General features: G+C 39.8%; 2 protein-coding genes across 2 annotated transcripts; one reads left to right on the forward strand and one right to left on the reverse strand.

The window, feature by feature from the left end:
• Nucleotides 1-649: 649 nt before the first annotated feature.
• LOC130082482 (serine/threonine-protein kinase pim-1-like) lies at nucleotides 650-2,974 on the forward strand. The gene is made up of 5 exons (XM_056247335.1): nucleotides 650-995; nucleotides 1,199-1,414; nucleotides 1,852-1,997; nucleotides 2,146-2,524; nucleotides 2,746-2,974. Exons 1-5 carry the CDS (start codon nucleotides 650-652, stop codon nucleotides 2,925-2,927), a joined length of 1,269 nt encoding a protein of 422 aa, XP_056103310.1. The 3' UTR covers nucleotides 2,928-2,974.
• A 3,204-nt stretch (nucleotides 2,975-6,178) lies between these two features.
• Nucleotides 6,179-17,497, reverse strand: rwdd2b (RWD domain containing 2B). Its single transcript, XM_056247337.1, has 4 exons — nucleotides 17,254-17,497; nucleotides 17,110-17,180; nucleotides 7,403-7,768; nucleotides 6,179-6,725 (listed from the first exon to the last, which is right to left on the reverse strand). Exons 1-4 carry the CDS (start codon nucleotides 17,452-17,454, stop codon nucleotides 6,485-6,487), a joined length of 879 nt encoding a protein of 292 aa, XP_056103312.1. The 5' UTR covers nucleotides 17,455-17,497; the 3' UTR covers nucleotides 6,179-6,484.
• Between the last annotated feature and the right edge of the window lie 3,540 nt (nucleotides 17,498-21,037).

A 21,037-nucleotide genomic window follows, 5' to 3' on the forward strand; every position in this document is an offset into this window, starting at 1 on the left:
CTGCAAACAAATGACGCTAGAGCTCTTTCAGAACTACTTTCTCTGAGCCATTCTTGCAATTACTTTTAACCAGTGAATGTATAAAGTCAAGATCAAACAGATGTGCTAGTGTTTGCATTTGTATTAGATCACAAAAATCAATCATGCTTTCTTACTGAAAAAAGTATGATTAACAGTTACATTTTTGGTATATATATAGTCAAACATAAAACAGGTGAAAAAAAAATATGAAACAACAATTATAATTTAAAAAGTGATGCCCAGAGGGGATCTTTGTTTTTAACAACCCTACATTTTATTGGGCCTGACATCACTGTTGACCACTGCTGTATGTTTTATATACATATAGGATGTATATGTAGGCTACATGTAAGTTTTAATGCGATATTAATACCTAACTACTTTACAAACCCATACACATCAATGGAATCACTAGAGATTACTTTAATGTTCGCGAGAATCTGCTGCTCTCAGCCTGTATGAGCCCTTATAACATCATAGAGGAAAATAGAACGTTGATGGCGGGACAATATAAAGGGTGAAACTCACTTTCTCACTTTGTAGCGAGTAAGGAGTTCAGATATCAACAGTTTTTTTGCAGTTTTTGCGGTGTGTTTGCAGTTGTTGATAGCGTTTTATCGAGTTGATAATGGGACAGCGACAATTCCGTAGAGTGGGAGTTGAGGGAGGAGGTGAGTGTGTGCACGGGATAAATCCCCGAACAACACTGACACCCACCGACCACAAGGCGGAGCTCCATCCTCGGCCTGACGAGACGCCTGTGGGCATCGGTGAGAGAGGCGGGCAGGAGAGAAAGCAGAGAGGGAAAGAGAAAACAAAGAATAAGAGGCAGAAAAAGAGGACATTTCGGAGGTTTGCCTCTTTTTTCGTTTGTTCCTCTCGCCCCAAATCCACCAAAGCTCAGGATGAGCAGGTGGAGCAGTGTGAGGTGGACCAGGCCACTGATGAAGCCCCATCCAGGAGGTGTACTGATGGTAAATGATGAGCTCTGAACAACACAAACTCTCTTAATCATTTACTCACAATATAAAAAAAAACCACATCACACATTATGAAAAGGCAGATAAATGACTTTATTTCACGATGTGATGAATGTTTGAATAGATGAAATATAGTTTGAAGATGTGACGGATGATATGATTTAAAACAAGCTTGTGGTTGATATTCCTCTCTTTAGATCAGACTTCTTTACAGGACATCACCTTTACTGTAGAGGATAATGATCATCAGGAACCTCCTTCCAGTAGTCCTGAAGTCCCCCCCACTGCCGAAAACCAGCAAGTGGAGGACGTCAAGCCTCAAGATCAGGACAGTCCAGCCAGTTCATCATCAGGTGACACTGGATCACATCTGCTGAGACAGCTGGACTGTGACAAGATCGTGAGGGTCGAGGGTGAGTTTACTGTCTGACATAAAATATGACACACACACACACACACACACACACACACACACACACACACACACACACACACACACACACACACACACACACACACACACACACACACACACACTCTCTCTCTCTCTCTCTCTCTCTCTGTCTCTGAAAGAAAGTGAATATGAATATGTGTAAGGAAAGCATATGTTTTAAATAATGCAGCTGTTTCTGCAGTAAGGTTTCTTTTAGTTTTTTTTTTCCTCCATAATTTTAAATCACCATTTGGCTTTTTTTGCAGTTCACTTAAATAGTCATGCGACAAATGAATTTTTAAAAGTACAAATATTACAAATATATTTCCCAATTAACATTTCATCAGAAAGTATGACCACTGCTATAACACTGCTTTATTAAACAGTAAACAAATAAAAATAATTCTGTTTTAATAGATCACATTTGCTGGAAATACGCCATTGGCAAGAAATTGGGGGAAGGAGCATTTGGCTCTGTCTTTGAAGGGACCCGTTGCAAGGACGGCCTCATGGTAGCTGTGAAATTCACAGCGAAGACAAAGAACGAGCCATACATCAACCTTGTACGTAGACTGTGCTCTCTATGTTTGCAATTTATAACATTTTAATGTAAATCATATATATATTTCAATAGATAGACAGACTGGGCTAAATCCTTATTTGAGAAACCAATCCTTTATCTAAAAATAATAAAAACTGTCATTCTTCTAGCCTGACCATCCCAGACCAGTTCCACTTGAGGTGGCCCTGACAGTAATGGCCAATCAAGGCCCACGCTGTCGCCACATTATAAAGGTGCTGGACTGGCAGGACCATCTCGACCAGTACATCATGGTCTTAGAACGGCCCTCACCCTGCATGGACATGCACAGCTTTTGGCAGCATTCCAGAGGCCGCTTTAGCGAGAAATTGGCCCGTCACTTCATTTGGCAGGTGATTGAGGCTGCTACCCTGTGCTGTTCCAGGGGTGTTCTACATCGAGACATCAAAATGCCGAACCTCCTGGTCAACACAGAGACCCTGGAGGTCAAATTGATCGATTTCGGCTGCGGGGACCTCATGAAAAGGTCATCCTACAAAAACTACTCTGGTATGTGTTATCTTTAAAACATATATTTTAGGATTTAAACTCTAGTGACCAGTTACGCCATGTCTTAATCAGACATCACACAGTGAGATATTAACAATACACTAGCAAAACTCTCAAAGATTAGTCAATATTAATATTATTTTTGCTGACAAAAAGTAAATGCCATTTCAGTTAAAGTGATAAAAAGCTAGCTTACACATGTGACAAACTCCTATCTCCAGGCACAGCAAGGTATTGCCCTCCTGAGTACTTTGAGAAGGGCAAGTACTATGGGAAGCAGGCAACGGTGTGGTCGCTGGGGGTGCTGCTGTTTGCCATGATCGGCTGCCGTTTCCCAGACAGCAGAGATATCGCTTTGATGGACCCTGATGTCTGGTTCCAGCCGAACTTCTCAGATGGTTAGAACAAAAAAGATGTTCTTATGGATAATGCAGGAATCTTTCCCATTTTTACAGCTTAGAGAGCAAGTGTAAAGTTGAAGGAAATAATTAGACAACTCTCAATCTTTCTGCACAGATTGCTGCCTCTTTATTCGAGGTTGCCTGAAGAGCGACCCAAAGCGGAGACTCCATCTGGATGAGATGCTCTCCCATGACTGGTTCAAGGTACAGAGTCTAAGACAAGCTAAAATGATTTTGAAGATATAATTATATTGGCCTATTTTGGGTCTTTTTGTTAATTTGGCTTGATTATCTGAATATGGACATCAAGCTTCTTTACATTACAATCCTTATACATGGCACAGATGTATTTTTTATACCTTATGAAAAATGCTTTCTAATTGTGTTTCAGGTCATGGAGAGGGTTTAGCCTTGCGTCTGGCGGGCTGACACAGAAGACCCCTCCATCTCTCCAGCCTCAGCGTCTTGCGGGGCTGGCAGGCCTCGGTTGCGTCTGGCGCCTTGGCTTGAGGCAGTAGTTTTAGCGTCTTGCGGAACTACTTGCCTAGGGATGTGTGCATATTGTAAATAGTTAGTTTAGTTTTACTTAGTTAAGTTAGCCCCTCCATCTCTCCAGCCTTAGCGTCTTGCGGGGCTGGCAGGCCTCGGTTGCGTCTGGCGCCTTGGCTTGAGGTGGTAGTTTTAGCGTCTTGCGGAACTACTTGCCTAGGGATGTATATTGTAAATAGTTCATTTAGTTTTAGTTAAGTCCTGCACCATCCAATCATATTTTTAACAATGGAGTCACCCAGAGCTCTCTGTTCAGCCCGTCCCACAAGTTCCTCGCACTGACGCCCTAGAGGTTTCTGCCACTGGCATCTGGGTCCCAGAGAGGGGGTTTCACATAGCTCTCTTTCTCAGCTGCCTTGGGTCCAGAGTTCCTGTCAGGGCTTCTCCAGAATTCCCAGTGAAGACAGCCATAAAGTTTCCTGTCACTGCTGCTCCAAAACCTGCTGAGGCTCCACAGAAATCACTGTGAAGGTTCATTCTGCTGCAACTCCAGTCCCTGCTACGGTTCTAGAGCTCCGTGTCAAAGATGCTCAGGTTGCTAAGCTTCCCAGAGGTCCCTGACATGACTACAAAGTTTCCTCCTCATGGTGCAGAGGTTCATGCCACAGTTGCCAAAGAAGTTCCAGCCAATTTATATATACACCTGTGTGCCATATTAAAAATAAAATGTTTCTGAAAATAAACACAATGTGTTGTTTTATCAGGGAAACGTGATAATTTGGAATCATTAACCACTATTATGCTTCAGTTCTAGACATTAAGCCTCTCATTTTGCCAGTTTCACCAGGTAAGTAATACCAGGTAAGTGACTTCTCAAAGTAGAGTTACACTATAAGGCCCTCCATTTTATATTTGAAGCCCAACGTATCAGCATGTGATTCACCTGCAGACAAGGTCCAAACGCCAAATCTGACTTTGGGGAGGAAATAAAGCTGGGTTACCTGATAGTGGCAGATACCTTTATAGGAAACTGTATATATATATATATAAATATTGATATACATGAAATTCTATGAATAACAAATTCAAATGGAAGACATACAACCCTAAACAAAATGTTTCAACTTGCATATGGTACAACTTACCTCAATGGGAAATTACCATTAGAAGAAGTGGTATTCCATTTTTTAACCCTCCAGGAGATCGCAGACAGTCATAATGTAAAAATAAATTATTTTAACTGTTGCCTTTATGTAAAATTTGCCATTGTGAAAATGAAGAATGAATTAAGTTAGAACAAAGTCAGTCTTGTTAACGTCTCTATCAGTCTTTCAACCATGTTTTAAATGAGCTAATTATTCCAGTTTTACAAAACTCATTTGGGTAAATATTTTGCTGTAATTTTAAATAAACTTTATTTTTACATAATCTGAGTCTGAATTTATTACACATACAATAGAAAAATCTCTAAATGACAGAAGTTGCCTGTCTCCAACCTTCAAGCTACCATCTTTACACAACTTATTTACAACAAATACTCGCTGTATAATATAGTATAACAATATGCCTTCAGAAAACAGTGGTTGCTTGTTTCTTTATATTTCATTTCCTTGAGGAATCTTTTGATTAAGAGGAAGAATAAAACGGGCATGTTGAAGTAGATGGACCTTCGTGAGGAAGTATAAAGGTCTGGAGAGTCAAAACTGCTGTGTCATAAGGGCGTCCGATACACATAAAACTCATTCCGGTATGTACAATGTTGATGGGTCAGAGTCAGTGACTGTCTAGATATAGTAATTGGCATGTCTACATTCATGGGTGTCTACGCCTGCGTGCCTCGAGTGAGGACAGTAGGGCGCCTGCTAGTGTAAGGTAGCAGGAGGTGCAGAGAGATGCATATATGGGTGGAGCAGTAAATTAGGCAGCACTTGGGTACGGTGCACATTAGCTGTCAAACTGAGCACATCTTTGTGATCCGTGATCATATTATTAACAATAAGTGCTTTAGTAGAAAGGGATCTAATATTCAGCAAGCCAAACTTGATCAATTGTTCATTTGAGCGATCTCTAGAGTCCTTGCAATAGAGTGCAACAGTCAGGATCTGGAAGTAAAAACTCTCCATGGGGAAATTTATTTTTGGCGATAACTTACGAACAGCCCCACTGTGAGATAGAGATGAATCGATGGCAATTGCTTCTGTTGAAGCTATCATCCTGCAATATTGCAACCGGTATCTAAAATAATTATTTCTAAAATAATCGCGTTCAACAGCGGATTTTGTGGTGGAAAAACTACATTACCCATAATTTAAGGTTGATTTCTGTTCAGAAAATTCCACCAATCAGAGAGCCGCGACAATCAAAATCCGCCAAAAGAGCTCTTTAGCTCTGCTCACTCCCATGAAGCGCTATGAATGATGTAATCAAGTCAGTATCCCTATGAACTCAATATACTTAAATATTTGTTCATAATGCTTCGTGGGATTGTAGTTTTTTCCTCACAAAAGCCATTAAGTACACAGTCTTGTACCTTTGCATTTTTGTCTAATTTTTAAATACCTTTTTGCTTTAAATTAAAGTTTGCGATGTTATGATTTACCTCGTAGCTGGTTGGTTTGGTTCATTGCTTATAATGCTTTAACAGAAACTTTTTAAAAATCACAAAAGGAAAAATGAATGGATAAAATACTTCCAGAACCAACACCGCTGAAAAAGTGGGCAGGCACTAATGCACCATATAAGCGAGAACACAGTCAGAACAAAATTGTGTTCCACAAAGGGACGATAAACTCCATTTGAAGTGAGTTGCTGAAACACAAAATTCCAGACAGCACAGGTAGATAAACCATCTTTATGAAGATGAGAAATTTGAGGATTGATGGCACAGGTGCATCCTTTTGAGACAACAGTGATGCAGAACTACAACCCTACTAATATGTGGATTGCACATTTCATTGTCTTTACTATAAAATTGTTTTCCTGTTTTAAAATGTGTAATGATGTCAATATTAAGCCAAAAAATAAGGCAAAAATAGAAATGATGTGCACACAAGCAGACACAGACAAACTATTATCTTCCCTCAATCCCAAAGTACATTTGAAAGATATCAGCACATCCTTTGTCATTAAGGAACTGATAAAGCTGTCCAAGGTCCATGTGGTTTCCTCTGGTCCCGTGAGGGTCAAAAATGGCTTCATGAAATCCAGTGAACTTGCGAAGGGAGTCCGTTCTCTCCTCCATCGAGCTGTTTTCCAAAGGGACATCCTCTCTGTGACGAATCATAATTCTTTTCCATGTTAAAACTTTCACCCTGAAAATACATAAAAAAAAAAAAAATGCACCAATAATAAAAATCCGCTTTAACATCACAGGAATATATTATATTTAAAAAGATATTCAAATATAAAAGTTATTTTAAATTTTAATATTTCATTTACAAATATTACTGTTTTTAATCAAATAAATGCAGCCTTGGTGAACATAAGGGACTTCTTTCAAAACATTAAAATAATCTTCTTCAACATTTTGACCAATATAATAATTCAAAACAATTTGAAAATTAAATTAAGATGGTTTGCGTCAACCATAAAGTACGGTCAATTATTAGTTGCAGAGAACATAAAACCATCAACATTAAAAGTTAATCTACTGTATATGAATTTGCCTATATCAGGGGTTTTCAAACTTAAATTTTGGCAAATTGAAGCACTTAAACGTATGTCTAAGTTCAAAAAATGTTTTATTAGTCATCTACGTAGCCATGAAACACACACAGGCCCCTAACATAATAAATGAGATCCTCACTTTGGACCTCACAAGTATAGTCAAACCTATACACACACAAACAAATCTATTTTAAATTAGGTATTAAACTTTCTTTAAAATTTCCTTAAAATATCTTTGGTATTTAGAGTTTGCACTCAAAAGGCGTGTTCACAAAAGAATAAGTGTAGACCCTACTGATTTGGTTTAGATTTCAATTCATACCTGGCCCAGAACTCATCGCAAGCAGACTGCAGACCCTCCACACACACAATACCAGGCTTTCCCGGCATACTGAACCCAGAAAGGTTCAGCTCCTTTGCCCATTCCAGAATGTTCTTCCTCTTCATCTTATTGTAGATATGATGGCTGTAGATCCAGAGTCTAGTGAAGGTTTCTTTTGACTGCATTGAAACATTTTCCTTCTTGGGATCGCGGACAGGAGCACATTTACTGATATATGCTTGTGCATTTTCATTGATCCACTGCACAGCAGACAGAATACACACATCACCACTGCAGTTTTCAGACAGGTAGGTGTTGAGGTTGGAGTGAAGCAGCATCTGCTGTGATCTACTGAGCTCAGAACATCTGAAATGGGCAACAAAAATATTAATCTAGTAAAAATTCAGAAGGAATCCAATTGTGTCATGAATATTTTTCTTGACCTCAAATACAGTGGTACAAATTGAATTTGTCATTAAAGGTGCAATGTGTAATAATTTTGAGTATCTATTAACATAAATGCAATATGACATCCATAAGTTTTCAGAGGTGTATAAAGAACTTACTTAATAAACCGTAATGTTTTTATTACCTTAGAATGAGACATTTATATCTACATAACCGCGGGCACCCCCTTCTATGAAGGTCGACATATTGTGACGTCATGTTTCTACACTAGCCGAACGCGAAAAAACAGCGCTACAGACCGCGTTTCGTCACTACCTTGAAAGAGAAGCCGCAGAAACCTAGAAGCTAGCCATTAACACCGTGAGTAGTGACTTTTCCCTTGTCAGTGGTGTAAAATATGTAGTTGGACTGTTTCATGTAACTTAGTTCTTCTCCCTCGCTGTGTTATGGCTTTGCTATCTGGGGATAAATGTGCTGGTTACGTTCGTGAGACAGCTGATTAGTACTCTTGTCATTGACCGTAAAACAGTAACGTTACAGGAATCACCAACCCGTCGACCGCGGTCGACAAGTCGATCTTGGAAGCATTTTAAGTCGATCGCGAAGAGTTTTCAAAATCAGAGAAAGAAAGCCTATTGTGTGTAGTAAATGGTGTCTAGGGCATGCGGAGGCGCGCGCGCTGTTACAATCATGTCATTTTGGCCGCGCGCACCTTTGCGCTCATGCGGACGCGTCGAGTTTAAACAAGGCTTTACGCTTTAACCAGCTCAGCCACAGTAACAGCTCATATTTAGCCAGCTAAACTTTTACTACCCTGTTAGAAAACATATATAGTTGAATAGTTTCATGTGGTTCTTCTCCCTCGCTGTATTATGGGTTTGCTATGTGGGGAGAAATGTGCTGGTTACGTTTGTGAGACAATCAGCTGATTACTATTATTATATTATATATTAACCCTCTGGGGTCTGAGGTGTTTTCGGGGTCCTTGAGATGTTTTGGCATGCTCTGACATTTGTGCTTTTTTCAGTTGCTTATAAACATATTAATGGCACAGGTGAAATTACACTCTATATAGCACACACAGGGCTACCATAATATGTGAGCAACATGTATGTACATGTTTGTATTTTTGAGAGAATATTGTTTATGCGTGGTTATTGAAAAAACTAAAAAATAAAGTTTAAAATATAAGGCCACAAATAACATACTAAATATTTGTCCACAAGACTAGTGGATGTTATCGCCTAGAGTTTTTGCTTCAAATTGATCTGAAAATCATTCTGCCTTATCATTCACATAAAACAATAGATTGTTTTAAATTGTGAAAAACATTTTTTTGTTTGCAAAGGCAATATGCGGATGGGCGGAACGGCCCAACCCCCTCATGAATAATTAGGCAGTTCTCACCTGAGCAGTCTGCATACTAATGAGCCTTTCATTCAGGGGTGTCACACAAGAAAGAATGCAAGGACAATATATATACACTACCGTTCAAAAGTTTGGGGTCAGTGAGAATTTTATTTTTATTTTTTGGAGGAAAGAAAACAATACTTTTATTTATCAAGGAATAATTAATTTGATCGAAAGTGACAGTAAAGACATTTATAATGTTACAAAAGTCTTTTGAACTTCCTATTCATCAAAGAATCCTAAAACAAACAAAAAAACTGTACAACTGACAGACCAACAACTGTTTCAACATTGATAATAATAATAAATGTTTCTTGAGCATCAAATCCTCATATTATACTGATTTGTGAAGGATCATTTGACACTGAAGACACTGACACTGGTGATGCTGAAAATTCAGCTTTGATCACAGGAATAAATTACACTTTACTATATATTCACACAGAAAACAGCTGATTTACACTGGAGATAATATTTAATACTTTAACTGATTTTTGTTGTATTTTTAATCAAATAAGCGCAGCCATGGTTAGCAGAAGAGAATTCTTTTAAAAGTATTTAAAATCGTACCGACCCCAAACTTTTGAACGGTAGTGTATATAAATAAATAAATGTTTATACACACACACACATATATATATATATATATATATATACAAACAATCAAAATTTAAATGAAAGCCAAAAGCACATAGTCACACCTTTTAGCCATCCACATACCATTTTTAGCCATCCACCGCGGTAAAAATAAACCAGTCGCATTGCAAAGTCGTTCGCGAAATGACCGCCAGGTGGCGCAAAGGGACATTTAGCAAAACGTAAGTGGGGCTAACGTCTATTAACAGTAGCCTAAGGATGAAATACTACAAGTTATGGTAATTTCCAAATAAGCCTACAACAAATTGTTGGTCATACAGATAAGATATAATCTTTTAAGACTTTAAAAGGCTAAAGTAGGCCTACACTCTCACAGGCTAAAGACAAAACGTTTTCTTGCTCATGTCAGAAACAGACGTTTGGGTATTTCTCAGTGAGAAAATTCATAGCTGAGCGGTAGAACTTACGGTTCATCATCAAGATGACACGGGGTTCAAATCCCGCACAAACATGGTCTGCTGTAAATTTTATATTTATTATTGCAAGGAGATTTGTCTAGCTCTAAAACTCTGTTACACCATACAGTTTTTTTTTTTTTGCTTATATTTATAAAATACAATTATCATGCATTTCCATTTCACACTAAGTAAAAATACAAAAAAACAAAATAGTATCCAACAGAACGACTTTGCATCTGTATAATAATAGGCTACCAATCGTAATTTCAAAAGCAGTTCTGTAAAAAAATAAATTATATATAGCCTATATATACACTCACCGGCCACTTTATTAGGTACCCCATGCTAGTAACGGGTTGGACCCCCTTTTGCCTTCAGAACTGCCTCAATTCTTCGTGGCATAGATTCAACAAGGTGCTGGAAGCATTCCTCAGGGAGTTTGGTCCATATTGACATGATGGCATCACACAGTTGCCGCAGATTTGTCGGCTGCACATCCATGATGCGAATCTCCCGTTCCACCACATCCCAAAGATGCTCTATTGGGTTGAGGTCTGGTGACTGTGGAGGCCATTTTAGTACAGTGAACTCATTGTCATGTTCAAGAAACCAATTTGAAATGATTAGAGCTTTGTGACATGGTGGAAGTAGCCATCAGAGGATGGGTACATGGTGGCCATAAAGGGATGGACATGGTCAGAAACAATGCTCAGGTAGGCCGTGGCATTTAAACGATGCCCAATTGGCACTAAGGGGCCTAAAGTGTGCCAGGAAAACATCCCCCACACCATTACACCACCACCACCAGCCTGCACAGTGGTAACAAGGCATGATGGTTCCATGTTCTCATTCTGTTTACGCCAAATTCTGACTCTAGCATCTGAATGTCTCAATAGAAATCGAGACTCATCAGACCAGGCAACATTTTTCCAGTCTTCAACTGTTCAATTTTGGTGAGCTCTTGCAAATTGTAGCCTCTTTTTCCTATTTGTAGTGGAGATGACTGGTACCCGGTGGGGTCTTCTGCTGTTGTAGCCCATCCGCCTCAAGGTTGTGCGTGTTGTGGCTTCACAAATGCTTTGCTGCATACCTCGGTTGTAACGAGTGGTTATTTCAGTCACTGTTGCCCTTCTATCAGCTCGAACCAGTCTGGCCATTCTCCTCTGACCTCTGGCATCAACAAGGCATTTCCGCCCACAGAACTGCCGCTCACTGGATGTTTTTTCTTTTTCGGACCATTCTCTGTAAACCCTAGAGATGGTTGTGCGTGAAAATCCCAGTAGATTAGCAGTTTCTGAAATACTCAGACCAGCCCTTCTGGCACCAACAATCATGCCACGTTCAAAGTCACTCAAATCAACTTTCTTCCCCATACTGATGCTCGGTTTGAACTGCAGGAGATTGTGTTGACCATGTCTACATGCCTAAATGCACTGAGTTGCCGCCATGTGATTGGCTGCTTAGAAATTAAGTGTTAACGAGCAGTTGGACAGGTGTACCTAATAAAGTGGCCGGTGAGTGTATAGGCTATATATATATTATTTTTTTTATTCCAGGCTCTCATGCCACACCCCCGATTTCTCACGCTGAAGTGTCAACCCGGTCGGTCAAATTCCTGAAGGATATAGTTTATCTATAGATACCTGTTGAGCCACTCGTGATCGACTAGTTATTATACCGCAAATTAGTTAAAATATCCCGTAATCTATCTAGAGCGAGCGCATGCGAGACAGATATTGTGCTCCAAACCGTGCGCGCGCATGGCAGAGAGGTCTGTTCCCTACAACCTAGAGTTTTTAAAAACATGGTTTTAAGTAAAGTGTGATTTGCCATGGGGGACTGGGATTTCCTTCTGGTCTAAACATCCCTGCTTCTGCTGAATTATTTTAATCCCCACACACCCCTCCCTCCGCAGCTAATCAATGCTATAGGCTACTTCACCAATATCAAATATATAAAATAGAGATATGCAACAGGCACGTTTAAACGACAAACAATATAATCAAAACCAGCGTTTCAGTTGTTCATTAGTTCCAGTGGCCTTAATGCATGCACGGCTTTTCAAATTTCACAAAGCGTGTTGAGATTATTTTGAATGAAATATTGAAGTTTATAATTAAGTGTTTTGGCACACCACGCCGAGTGGCCCTATGCATTTTTCTAAAGTCGGGTTTTATTCTGGCATGGTGAGTTAGTGTTCGACAAACACGGCGGCGCGTTCATTTAGATTAATTTATTTTTCTCATTATTACAGCTAAAATAACTTAGTAGGCGACTCCGTAATTTTTTGGTCATACAGATAAGAGTAGAGTCGCTTACATCGTTCAAAACTGTAAACTTGTATTCATATTAGGCTAACGACAAAAACAGTATAGGCTATCTGTCGTCTCTGTCTCCGGGAACTGCGCGTCACAAAAATGAACCGAAAGCCACTTCAGCTCAGTCACGATAAGAAATCGGCTATGTCTAAAGCCTTTAAATGTCTAAATATTTAGGCTAATAAATGTTATCTGATTATGTAGGCTAATCCATATGAAAACGAGAGGTACAGAGGATCTACTCAAACATGCGCTTCCCAATGAGAAAATGACAAGACAAGGGTGAAAATCTCGCTCTAATTAAATGTAGGCTAAATCGCCCTGAATTAAAATGTAAAAACATAATAATGTATTTGTCGAAATGTTGCGATATTGTTTCATTTAAGTTCATAATTGTTCTATAAATGTTATTTAATTTAGCAGCATTACCACAAAGCACCGTGTTTCGATATTTATTTGAATAATACAAAATTAAATAAAAACTTAATTCACAAATTGCATGCCTGGTTGTAAGGATCCAAAGATCCCTGTAGAATTTAATATTGAGTTGAACATTTTGTTCATGACAACAAATTAACAAGCGTTTTTTTCAGATTATATTTAGTTTTGCTTGGAAAAAGCTGCCCCAAACCAGTTTTATTTCATCAATTATTGAAATAATGAAATATTTAGTAATAAACTTTTATGACAGAAATATCACTAGGCTACATGTAATTCCATTTAATTCCTTCATTATCAACACTGTCTAGAATAGCGATTTAAGTGTGAATTGCGACTTCTCTTTGTGTTAAGTCAGCCTCAGACTCCGATAGCCTGTGGGGGGTTGGAGGGACAGTTGCTGAACAAAGGTGTTAATGTTCCTCTTTCATATGGAGAGTGTCGGATAGCCAGCCTGATGAGCAGGCAAAATTATTGTAAGGATAAATCTGTGTCCAAATGTAGGCCCCATATTTTATACAAATTTATAATAGTAGTTTTAGTATATTATAAATATTGTAGTTTATTTATTGTAGCCTATTTAAAGTTTTTTTTCACACAAAATTTCAATTGAAGTTATTGTACGGTGAATTCAACAAGGCATGCTGTGTCTTTGAAGCAACAATTAAAGGCTAAATAATTTTTTCGTGATTTGTATGGCTGACACGCAGCGACATATACAGTAGTATTATCAGAGCGAGGGAGACTAAATAAACTTGTTAAAAAGAGATCCAGCGCGAGAGAGGCAAAGAGAAACGCATGTTTTTAATTTAAATATGTTTCTTTGGACAATTTTCGTTTTGTACTGTTTTAATTGTTTAATTTAGCTGTAATTTCTTTGGCAATACGAATTTAAAATGTCGCAAGAATAAGATTAGCCTAGTGTTTCTTATTTTGCATCGCAAAAGAAATAAACTCTAAACCGATGCAACCCTGTTTAAAAAAAAAAAAAAAACTGTCCCGACACTTTATTTAAACCTTGAAATGTTCGAACTTGGTTTCAAACATAAGTAATTTTTGTGTTCTTTTACATTACACAATAATTTAGCAGACTAAAGACGAGCTTCTTCTTTTTCATTTTCTGATGCAATCGGCTGACAATCTTCCTTCATCAGTTTTTGTCGTTTGTGCAGCGGCTGCGGTTCTACAGGAATGTAGCAAATTTATGTTGTAATGATAATCAAACAAAACTCTTGACTTTAAATAAGTAAACAGATATAAACAGTTACCTATTTAAGCATCAAGGTGGGAAAATATAAACGTAGGACAACATCGGTTAACAACATGTATGCTACATTGAGATTCGATCTCGGGTCGATTGAAGCTCCTCGAAGCTCGTGTCGTTGCGTTGATCACTGAGCAACCGTCTGTACGCTGATAAAGTTGTAAAGCCTCATTCATGTAGCCTAAATGTTTTTATTGCAATGTTTTATGTTGAAATGTTTTTATTATTTATTCAATTACATTTCAGTAGCCTAATTTCAGTATTGTGATTATGAATTATTTTAACTACATTTCACTTGTTGAATTCTTCTGCTACCAGCTTTCAATCGCTCTGAATCAGCGCGGTGCGGCAGCAGATTACGCATTAGAGAGAATAAACCGGAATAAACAAACACTTTTCAAAGTCTATGATTGTAGCGCCTCTTAGCGGTAAAAGGCAGCAAATACACCACACATTTTACCGCCGCGGTGGAACGGCTGATGTGGGCATTGTCATGGCTTGCCTCGACATTTGCGTTTGAATAGCGCGCGTCCTCCGTGGGCGTGTCAGATTAACGCGTAATGAAGTGTAATGAGCTGGGGAAAAAAATACTGACAGCACTCTCTTTTCATACAGATTGCATAAACTGAGAATATTTGTTTTTTATATAAATTACTTCATTTAAAAGAAGAGAATTTAAGCTTCATAAAGAAAAACCTCTCGTGCCTGTGTGACAAGTAATCGCGGAGTTACAGTTAATCTTAGGACGCGTTTCAGAATGGACTTCACTGACAGAGAGAACGCAGAACTCGCATCATGTTTGTTTTTCTTTATTTGGTGAAAAGCACAACACTTTGTTTTTATTGTGAGTATCCACAAAAAAAATAGAAACTTAACAGGATCTAATGATGTACAACACTTATATGTAAGATCAAAATTAACCGAGTATTTTGAGTCTCTTTTACACTGATAAGAAAAAAAGCGAGACAATCGCGCCGGCGCGATAGCCGACCCCAGGGGGTTAAGACCCTTGATCCTCACCTGACTATGGCTTTGTAAACTTTATCCATGATGTGGTTTATAATGGACTGTGGTACAGAAACAGTGACAATGTTACACACTCTTGGCTTACTCCGGCTATTCTCTGCTGTCTCCAGACGACAATATGTTTGTCCCGTTTTAGCCACCGTAGCTTCTTCGGAAGGGAGGGGTGAGCAGTGGGCTGAGCCCTTAGTGCAAACTCGCAACCGAACCGCTAGATGTCGCTAAAAATCACACACTGCACCTTTAAGATGTTATAATGGTCTCATGACAACTAATGTCAAAACCAACCACCTGACAGTTTAATGTAATGTTAACCCATAAAGCTAAGTGGTTCCTTAAGTTTTATAATTAATCTGCTATGTCATGTTTATGACATATTTATGACAGGTTGTGTTGTCTTAGTAACGTCAAATTGCCATGGCCAAGAAACGGCAGGTTATGATGTATTGGTTTATGTCAAGTTGTCATGACAAAGACACTGACTGGTTATGATGTATTGATTTATGTCAAGGTGTCATAACAAAGACATCTCAAACAATGTCATATTTGCATTAAAAATGTCATAATTGAGCGAATGACAATTAAAGGGGCATTATGCAGAAATCCCGTTTTTGTCAAACAGCGACCCCTAGAGTTACTGTGGAGTGCTTGAATTTAACGTTACTGTCGTAAATACCACTCACTCAGAGCGTGACATGGCCTGTTACATAGATAGTATACAATAGTACATTGTGTTTAATTTGTCGTTTAATGAGATATAATATATGTTGTTAGTGGTGAGAATTTTCACGTGATTAAATACATAGATCCGACAATTTTAATGGTCCAGAGGCAGAACTTTTGCAAGTGTGTCAGAGGTTCTGGGTTCTAGTCGGTACTAGTAGTATAGTTTATTTTCCTCATCAAAACCGATTGTTTATTAGTGGTTGTATTTCAAGCAGGGACATGTTTTTTGTGCATTAGGTTTTGTGATTTTACCATAACAAAATATAGAGAGTATCTCAGTCCCCGCAACGGATTCAGGCGCGCGTCACAACAGAACACTGTAACTTATCTGCACCACTGATCGCAGAGGCAACGAGCACTTTGGTCACTTGATTTAAAAAAATAACACATTTCAGATCGCCTCTTATTTAACAAACGGACGAAATGAATGCTCTACTAGAGTTACCTGGAGATGTTTTATTTGTTTGTAATGGTAACGTTACATCCGTGCCGCGAGAAGTTTCAATGGGGACATAACACACCCGCAAATTATGCCTATGCTCGTGTCCGACTCCTCGCTCGGTCAGTCTGCCGTTTCCTCTTTCTCTGTTCCTCCGACAATGCTTTCCTAGCTTTCTGCATCTTATATGCCGGCTCAGCCATGACGATAGTGTGACAAACTCCATCCATCTACCTTGTTCCTGTGTGTATGTGTGCAGTTGCCGTAAAGGAATATGTTACATCGCGAGAGCTGATATCACGCGATACTTCCTGACGCGGCCCGCCGCACCGAAGTTGCAAGTGAGATTTTTTCGCTCACAGGCACCAGGGGGGGTCGAGACGCCCACCATTCAACCCGAAAGAAGTTATATAAACATTTCAATAACTCTGAAGCTGTTCAGTTAAGCTAAAAAAGCTGCATAGTGTCCCTTTAACGACAGTTGTAATAAACATGCATAAACCCTCCTTCATATTCATGACATGTGTCCTGTCATGATTATGAAGGCGTCATGTCAGTCTTATGCACACCCCTTCAAGTAAAGTGTTACCAAAAATGGTAATTGGAAACTCAAAATATTGAAATACCTGGCAGTAATATCTGGCAACACTTTCGGGTAGTCAGCTGGGTAAGTGCACAACAATGTAATGCTCACCACCTATCAGAAAACAAAGATTGACATAAGAATTCAATGATGAAGAACAAAGAGTGCATTTGAATGTATTTCCCACACTTACTGCAAGGTTCTCCACCTTCAGCTTGATGTTGAATTGGGGTCTGGAACTGGGGGGAGTATGAGCAGAGCCCTCCACATAAGCCCTGAGCTCTGCATGGGAGAGCTCGTCCACTTGTAACTCTTCTTCACTTGGAAACATGCTTAATAGCAGCTCTATCTCTGCTAATTGTGCCTCTGCTTCCTCTGAGCAAGTCATATTTCCAACATTTGTTACAAACTCAAATCCAGTGTGCTTGCAGAATATTCTGCTAAGAAAGACTATATAAAAATAAAATGAAAATAGAATTAGTGGTTAGAATGGATGCAAGCATAATTCATAATTACATTTTCACGTGACATTATAGGATTTCCCCACCTGCCAGTTATTTTCACCAGTTTTCTACTAAGTACTAATATACAAAAACAGTGATATTAAAAGACCAAATTCTTATAAAGGCGAACCGATGCGCCCAGAATATGAACTCAACGTGCTAAGTAAGTTTTTTTCCATAGAAAACTATTATAAAGAAAATGCCTAATGCATAAAAACAGTGACGGTAAAAATCCTTCGGTAGAAATCACGGCACTTTCTCTTTCTTAAAAAAAAAAAGATTGTATCAATTACACCATTACACCCGTAGGTGGCGACAAGTGACTGTTAAAAAACGTATTTGTCATTGAATCAGTCATTCAAGAGATTCGTTCAAAAACTAGTGAAGTCTTGTGAGTCATTGAATCATTCATTCAAACCGATTTATAAAAAAATATCTAAGATTACATTTTTTTTTTTTAAATACTGCATTCATATTTATCAGAACATGTTATTTTGTATATTTGTCTATTCAAAATCGAGAGAGAATTGTGATCTCTATTTTAAACAAACAAAAATCGTGATTCTCGATACCCATAATTGTGCAGCTCTAATATTTCATTTCATATTTTAAAATTACTGTCTTAGTTGCATTAAGGCACGTTATTAGAATGTCCTGCTGTTTTTAGTGTTTTAAATACTGCGGCAGGTAACGTTACTGTGCGTTCACACCGGACGCGAATAGCGCGTCAAATTCGCGTCTACCGCGTCTAGTTTGACGCTTGACCACTTTGTGTTAATTCGCGTGTCAATGGCGAAATTGACGCGCGTAACAACAAAAGTTTGAAGCGAAATTTACGCGCGTCAGAGGCGAAATCCGGAGGCGAAAGTTTCGAAACCCGTTGGCGGCCATCTTTTTAGATGTTTATCGAGCATTAGCATTAGCATTATTCGAGAGAGTCACCGCTCGTATATGCTCTGGAGAGCAGAAACAGCTGCGTAGGGGACATCGTCGCTGTACTCGGGTCCACCAGAACCTCCGGAGGGTTTCAGGAGTTTCACAATTTGCTCCAGGAGCTAGGTTTGGTCGACCTAATGGTGAGGATGCTGACGAGGACAGCGTAGGCCGTATAAGCCCTCGGCCTCGAGTGGTCTATGCCTGTCGAGCCCGCGCTCTACAGTCCGGCGCGAGGTTCATCCTCGCCCGCATCCACCTAATCTGTCATTTATTTTTTGTTTTGATAATAAACGAAGCCAGCCTCCAAAAGTGATTAATCTGTCCTGTGATTTTTTTCTCTCTCTCACACATCACTGTCCAGACACTAACTTATATGTTGGTTGTCTTTACATTATAATAATATTTCATATAATCTAGATATGGAATAAATAGCATTCAATACAAAATGAATATGTCTCATATATTGAAATCAAGTTTTATGTGATAAAATATTTGCTTTGTTGTGCATTAGAACCACAGTCATATATTACAAAATAATTTATTGAAGCATCCAGATACTTCACCACGTGACAGCAGCAAGCAGCTAGGCTCCTGATTGGTTAACGCAGCGCGAATTGACGCAGAAGTTCAGATTTTTCAACTCGGGCGGCAGACGCGAATTCGCGTCAAACGCGTGAATGCACAAATAGCACTAACTAAATCATTCGCGCGTAACGCGCTTAACGCGCCAGACGCTCAATTCGCGCCATTCGCGCGAACTTGACGCGCGAATGAGGAGTATTCGCGTCTACCGCGCCGCGCTCTACGCCTCATTCGCGCCGCAGGAATTTTTTACGCGCGTAAAGGGGCTTTCACACAGGACGCGGAATGCGCTGCGCTGCGCTGGCCGCTGGGTTCAGCGTTGCCCTTCAGATACGACGCGATTTGCCCCTGAGATTTTTCCATCGCTTTTTTCACTCATCCTCTAAATAAGTTGGGAAAATGTTTTTTTTTTTTTAGTAACACATTTGACTCGGGCGGCAGACGCGAATTCGCGTGAATGAACAAAATGCACCATTCGCGCGTAACGCCCCAGACGCTCAATTCGCGCAATGAGGCGTATTCGCGTCTACCGCACCGCGCTCTACGCCTCATTCGCGCCGCAGGAATTTTTTACGCGCGTAACGCGTCTTTGCATTGACTTAACATTGAAATCACTCGCGCCTGACGCGCTATTCGCGTCCGGTGTGAACGCACCATAACTATGCGTTCACACCGGACGCGAATAGCGCGTCAAATTCGCGTCTACCGCGTCTAGTTTGACGCTTGACCACTTTGTGTTAATTCGCGTGTCAATGGCGAAATTGACGCGCGTAAAAACAAAAGTTTGAAGCGAAATTTACGCGCGTCAGAGGCGAAATCCGGAGGCGAAAGTTTCGAAACCCGTTGGCGGCCATCTTTTTAGATGTTTATCGAGCATTAGCATTAGCATTATTCGAGAGAGTCACGGCTCGTATATGCTCTGGAGAGCAGAAGCAGCTCCGTAGGGGACATCGTCGCTGTACTCGGGTCCACCAGAACCTCCGGAGGGTTTCAGGAGTTTCACAATTTGCTCCAGGAGCTAGGTTTGGTGGACCTAATGGTGAGGACGCTGATGAGGACAGCGTAGGCCGTATAAGCCCTCGGCCTCGAGTGGTCTAGCTATGCCTGTCGAGCCCGCGCTCTACAGCCCGGCGCGAGGTTCACCCTCGCCCGCATCCACCTAATCTGTCATTTATTTTTGTTTTGATAATAAATGAAGCCAGCCTCCAAAAGTGATTAATCTGTCCTGTGATTTTTCTCTCTCTCTCACACATCACTGTCCAGACACGAACTTATATGTTGGTTGTCTTTACATTATAATAATATTTCATATAATCTAGATATGGAATAAATAGCATTCAATGCAAAATGAATATGTCTCATATATTGAAATCAAGTTTTATGTGATAAAATATTTGCTTTGTTGTGCATTAGAACCACAGTCATATATTACAAAATAATTTATTGAAGCATCCAGATACTTCACCACGTGACAGCAGCAAGCAGCTAGGCTCCTGATTGGTTAACGCGGCGCGAATTGACGCAGAAGTTCAGATTTTTCAACTCGGGCGGCAGACGCGAATTCGCGTCAAACGCGTGATTGCACAAATAGCACTAACTAAATCATTCGCGCGTAACGTGCTTAACGCGCCAGACGCTCAATTCGCGCCATTCGCGCGAACTTGACGCGCGAATGAGGCGTATTCGCGTCTACCGCGCCGCGCTCTACGCCTCATTCGCGCCGCAGGAATTTTTTACGCGCGTAACGCGTCTTTGCATTGACTTAACATTGAAATCACTCGCGCCTGACGCGCTATTCGCGTCCGGTGTGAACGCACCATTAGGCTGTATTTAGATCCAGTGCTCAAAACCTTAGTTTTTCTTCTTATTCGTGGCAGCTTCTTTAGGCAGCTGACTTGTTGCCACAGTTGTACTTTTGTTCAGTTGCACCAGTCTAATATATCCGTAGAC

This window comes from Rhinichthys klamathensis, unplaced genomic scaffold (assembly GCF_029890125.1).
Source record: "Rhinichthys klamathensis goyatoka isolate OS25496 unplaced genomic scaffold, OSU_Roscu_1.1 h1tg000046l_1, whole genome shotgun sequence".
Classification (NCBI taxonomy): Eukaryota; Metazoa; Chordata; class Actinopteri; order Cypriniformes; family Leuciscidae; genus Rhinichthys; species Rhinichthys klamathensis.

What these genes read in the sequence shown, in the direction of transcription:
- LOC130082482 (XM_056247335.1), top strand. Translation starts at nt 650, where the DNA reads ATGGGACAGCGACAATTCCGTAGAGTGGGAGTTGAGGGAGGAGGTGAG. An exon ending in CAAGATCGTGAGGGTCGAGG is followed by an intron (nt 1,415 to 1,851) that starts GTGAGTTTACTG and finishes CTGTTTTAATAG; the next exon opens with ATCACATTTGCTGGAAATAC. An exon ending in ATCCTACAAAAACTACTCTG is followed by an intron (nt 2,525 to 2,745) that starts GTATGTGTTATC and finishes TCCTATCTCCAG; the next exon opens with GCACAGCAAGGTATTGCCCT.
- rwdd2b (XM_056247337.1), bottom strand. Translation starts at nt 17,454, where the DNA reads ATGACTTGCTCAGAGGAAGCAGAGGCACAATTAGCAGAGATAGAGCTG. An exon ending in TTGCCAGATATTACTGCCAG is followed by an intron (nt 7,769 to 17,109) that starts GTATTTCAATAT and finishes TGCCCATTTCAG; the next exon opens with ATGTTCTGAGCTCAGTAGAT. An exon ending in TGCGATGAGTTCTGGGCCAG is followed by an intron (nt 6,726 to 7,402) that starts GTATGAATTGAA and finishes ATGTATTTTCAG; the next exon opens with GGTGAAAGTTTTAACATGGA.